The sequence below is a fragment of the Cebus imitator genome, unplaced genomic scaffold (genome assembly GCF_001604975.1).
Source record: "Cebus imitator isolate Cc_AM_T3 unplaced genomic scaffold, Cebus_imitator-1.0 Scaffold64, whole genome shotgun sequence".
Classification (NCBI taxonomy): domain Eukaryota; kingdom Metazoa; phylum Chordata; class Mammalia; order Primates; family Cebidae; genus Cebus; species Cebus imitator.
The window spans coordinates 2,880,596-2,885,080 of record NW_016107379.1 but is presented as its reverse complement, the minus strand read 5'-3'; the positions used below and the strand labels follow the sequence as shown (position 1 = coordinate 2,885,080).

Sequence of the window (4,485 nt, the reverse complement as noted above, 5' to 3'; positions counted from 1 at the left end):
TTAGTAGAGACGGGGTTTCACCATGTTGACCAGGATGGTCTCGATCTCTTGACCTTGTGATCCACCCGCCTCGGCCTCCCAAAGTGCTGGGATTACAGGCTTGAGCCACCGCGCCTGGCCACTTAGCCCTTCTTTTCTGTGATTCACTGACCCACTGCTGCCTCCTGATGCTTGTGAATATAGTGCAAGCAAATATGCATGTATACCTTATCCAGGGAGTGTGTAGTTCACATGAAATCCAATCAGTACTCCATTTCATAACTGGAAGGAAGTCTCATCCTCTCCTCATCCCACACCCCTCCAACCACCACCCTTGATAGATGATGGATCTCTGTTCTAATAATCTGTTCAAGTTTCTTAGTTGTAGGTGTCTCCATTTCTTTATAAAATGAAGCCATTCAACATCTTAAGTATAAGGTTTAGTGCAATGAAATAGGGTAAGTTCTTAAAATAAAAGTTAATGTTCCAATATAACATCTGCTTTTTCTTTCCTGCAGCAAACCAGGAGGAAGCTAGATGATGCCAGCAAACGTTTGGAGCTTCTGTATGATAAACTTAGGGAACAGACAGTAAGTTTTGGAGGAAAAGGATTTATGATAATCATTTATTCCTAGTTACTAGTAAAACAGGTGTCTTAGCACTCTCATTTAGTATGCTTGGGGCAAAGTTGTCATGACAGTTAGAGAATCGGCTTTGCTGTGTCTGAATCATAAATTCCACTCATTGGGGATAAGGGTATATGGCTGTGTGTGTGGGTGTGGGTTTGGGTGTGTGGAGTGAGAGATAAATTTTAACCTTTCTTATAGCAGAGTATATATACAAACTGGCCTGTGATGACCATAAGGTAACTGACCTTCTGCTGTTCCTTTAACATGGCCCAATATTAAGAAATCAAAGAGTAGGCAGATACTCTGTTTTCCAGGGACTAAATCTATAATCTTTCTCATAGTCTAAGATTCTTGATCCTTTTATTTTAGGATACCATTATACAAAAGCAAAGCCAAATGTAGCCACAAGATGAGCAGGGTAATATATTGCAACCGTGAAGACAGCCAGGAGAAAGGAGTCAGTTCACTATGTTTGTTCTCTTATCCCCACCTCACGATTTCCTCTCTAAAGTTGTCTTGTTTTGTTAATGTAGACACTAGGAGAGGAAAAAAGAAGTGGGACTTTGTTTTTATTGTTTCCATTTCAGCATTCCTCTACCCCATTCCCCACACCCAGTTCCATCAGATGAAAATAACCATTTTTCCAATGAGAACCAAACTAAAGAAAATTGATACTACAGTGGAAGTAGTGTGGTCCTTGGACTGATCCAAAGTAAAGTCTTCTCGCTGGGCACAGTGGGACACGCCTGTAATCCCAGCTACTCAGGAGGCTGATGTGGGAGGATCACTGGAGCTCAGGAGTTTGAGACCAGCCTAGGAAACATAGCAAGACCCCATCTCCCAAAAAAAAAGATACAATTAGCAAATACATCTAGGTGAATGTATATTAAAACTTTTTAAAATGAGATCAAAATAGGCCAGGCACAGTGGCTCACACCTGTAATCCCAGCACTTTGGGAGGCTGAGGTGGGCAGATCACCTGAAGTCAGGAGTTTGAGTCCAGCCTCTTGGCGAAACTGTGTCTCTACTAAAAATACAAAAATTAGCTGGGCATGGTGGCTCATACCTGTAGATCCAGCTACTCAGCAGGCCGGAGAATCGCTTGAACTTGGGAGGCAGAGGTTTCAGTGAGCTGAGATTGTGCCACTGCACTTCAGCCCAGGTGACAGAGCAAGACTTCATCTCAAAAAATAAAATAAATCAAAATAAAATCTTCTGTAAAGTATGGACACCTATGCCAAGTGATGATATAGCAAAAAACTACAGGTTTTATAGTTTTAAGAGATGACACGATTATAAAAAGCAGTTACGGTTAGTAAATTTGGGCCCTTATTTTGAAATATTATGATTAAGAATCTTTAATCTTCTTTATGTGCATAGGAGACTTTTTTAAATGTCTTAGGCTCTCTTAAGTGGAGAGAGACATTAGCATTTTAGCTTGGAAAGGAAATCGGCTGCTTTTCTATAAGAAAATACCTGGCTTATACATGTATAATTCATAAGTAACTTCTTTGTGTAAATCATTTTGTCATGGTTCTACCTGATAACTGTTGCTTGGTTCAAGAAACTATTACTAGAAATGCTAAATGATTTATACATTCTTATAATGTTTGTTTCAAATTCTACCTACATATCTGAGTTTAATGTTTGTGGAGGATCTCATGGGAAATTCTCTCTTAATTTAATTCTTTCTCTTGGTTCTATCTTTGTTTCAGCTTTCACCAACAATCACCAGTGGTTTACACAACATTGCAAGGAGCATTGAAACTCGAAACTACTCGGAAGGATTGACCATGCATACCCACATAGTTAGCACCAGCAACTTCAGTGAGACCTCTGCTTTCATGCCAGTTCTCAAAGTTGTTCTCACCCAGGCCAATAAGCTGGGTGTCTAAAAAGACAGCTTCTCTTCCACTCAATATTGCCATTTTCCAAAGAAACATGTTAAAGAAAAAAAATTATAAGACATGGACCAGTCCTTATTAGCATGTTTCATAGCAACCAGTCAAGAGCATTTACACTATTTCTGCAGATATACTTACCTTAGAACTGCTCAGAACCCTGGTGCTTTATTTTTGTTTTAATCTTTTGTTGCCAGTGATGATTTTCCTATTCTGCAAATAGTGTATTTCCTGGATTACACATAGTATGGTTTCCGGAAGTATTCTGATAAATGTGTTTTCTAAAACCTCAATATACTTTTTAGAAAAGGAGCATCTGGTTATGCATAAAGCAGAGCTAAAACTAAATTTCTTTCTTGTCCTCCCTACTTCCTCCATGTCAATCAGATTAAAGTGTGTAATCCTACTTTATGTCTAGATAGTCTTTTTTTAAATAGCTCCTTACAATTTAGTTTATGTTTTGTGTCTTCAGCTTCACTCTATTCCTGAGTAAATAACTACATCTGCAAGCTGCTGCATGGGTTTTAACAGATACTAATAAAAATGGGCTCACTGGCTTTGAGTATATACAAAAGACTGGATATTTTTATTCTGTAGAATGCATTGAGCTTTTTCTATTTGTAAATGTTTTAAATATTCTGTTTGAGTTTTAAAACTAAATTGTGTTCATTTTATAGCTAGAAATTTTTTCACCTATCTTTGTTTAAATTTTAGCTTTGAGGTTTAAGCTCAGAAAGAAAACTTTAATTTCAGTCAGCCTCCTGAATCAAAGCCACACATTTTGCACCAGTTTTCCTGTCAAGTGATTTTATTATCATTTGTCTTAAGAATAGTGTGGTAAACAAAAAAAAATGGTCCCTGTGGAATCTGGAGATTATAATTTTCATAGTTCATGATAATTTCATAGTTTATGCAATAGTCCTTAAAAGGGTTACAAAGCTAGAAAATAAACACTGTGGAATAAGTTATGTCAATTTTCTTCAGCCTGAGTGAAATAGTTTGCAAGAACCTCTTAATTCTATTTGCCAAGATTCCCTACTCAATAAATAAATGCTGCATTTAAAAAATTATCCAGGCTGGGTGCAGGGGCTCATACCTGTAATCCCAGCACTTTGGAAGGAGAGGCAAGAGGATCACTTGAGCCCAGGAGTTCAAGACTAGCCTGGGCAACATGGTGATACCATGTCTCTACTAAAAATAAAAACAATTAGCCCGATGTGATGGTGCTTGCCTGTGGTCCCAGCTACTTGGAGGCTGAGGCAGGAGGCTCCTTTGTGCTGCAGAGGTCAAGGCTGCAGTAAACTGATTGTGCCACTTCACTCCAGCCTGGGTGAAGAGACCCCATCTCAAAAAAGAAAAAAAACAAACTCAGTTTTATAGCTCAGAATAGTTTTGTGACTTAAAAAAAAGAGTATTTTAATAGCATGTACATATGTGAAAGTCTCAGGAATGGACTATCTAGACTTATAAATGTATATATCGTCACCTACCTCATTAGTTTACTATGCGTTTGATAATGTGAGTCAGTTCCACTACTCAGTGAAGTGACAACTTGACACTCTGGATTTGACCTGGAACAGTAGTTTCAGCCCACCCAAGATTCCATCTGCAGAGTGGTCTGGCTTCAAGTTTTTTTGTTTTGTTTTGTGTTTTTGAGATGGAGTCTTGCTCTGTCACCCAGGCTGGAGTGCAGTGTCGTGATCTCAGCTCACTGCAACCTCCACCTCCTGGGTTCAAGCAATTCTCCTGCCTCAGCCTCCTGAATAGTTGGAACTACAGTTGCGTGCCACCATGCCTGACTAATTTTTTGTATTTTTAGTAGAGACAGGGTTTCACTGTGTTAGCCAGGATGGTCTTGAGTTCCTGACCTTGTGATCCACCCACCACAGCCTCCCAAAGTGTTGGGATTACAGGCATGAGCCACAGCGCTCAGCCTCAAGTATTTTTTTTTTAATTCTGCTGTTATAGTTAGAATT

The 4,485-nt window shown here is 39.0% G+C and overlaps 1 protein-coding gene across 1 annotated transcript in view; it reads left to right on the top strand.

Moving 5' to 3' along the window:
* SEC31A (SEC31 homolog A, COPII coat complex component) overlaps nucleotides 1-2,915 on the top strand; it is an 80,796-nt gene extending 77,881 nt beyond the window's left edge. Inside the window, exons 23-24 of the mRNA XM_017530184.1 lie at nucleotides 498-569; nucleotides 2,324-2,915. Of these exons, the coding sequence (XP_017385673.1) occupies nucleotides 498-569; nucleotides 2,324-2,503 (252 nt within the window). The 3' untranslated portion in view covers nucleotides 2,504-2,915. The remainder of the gene's footprint in view (nucleotides 1-497; nucleotides 570-2,323) is intronic.
* Nucleotides 2,916-4,485: the final 1,570 nt, after the last annotated feature.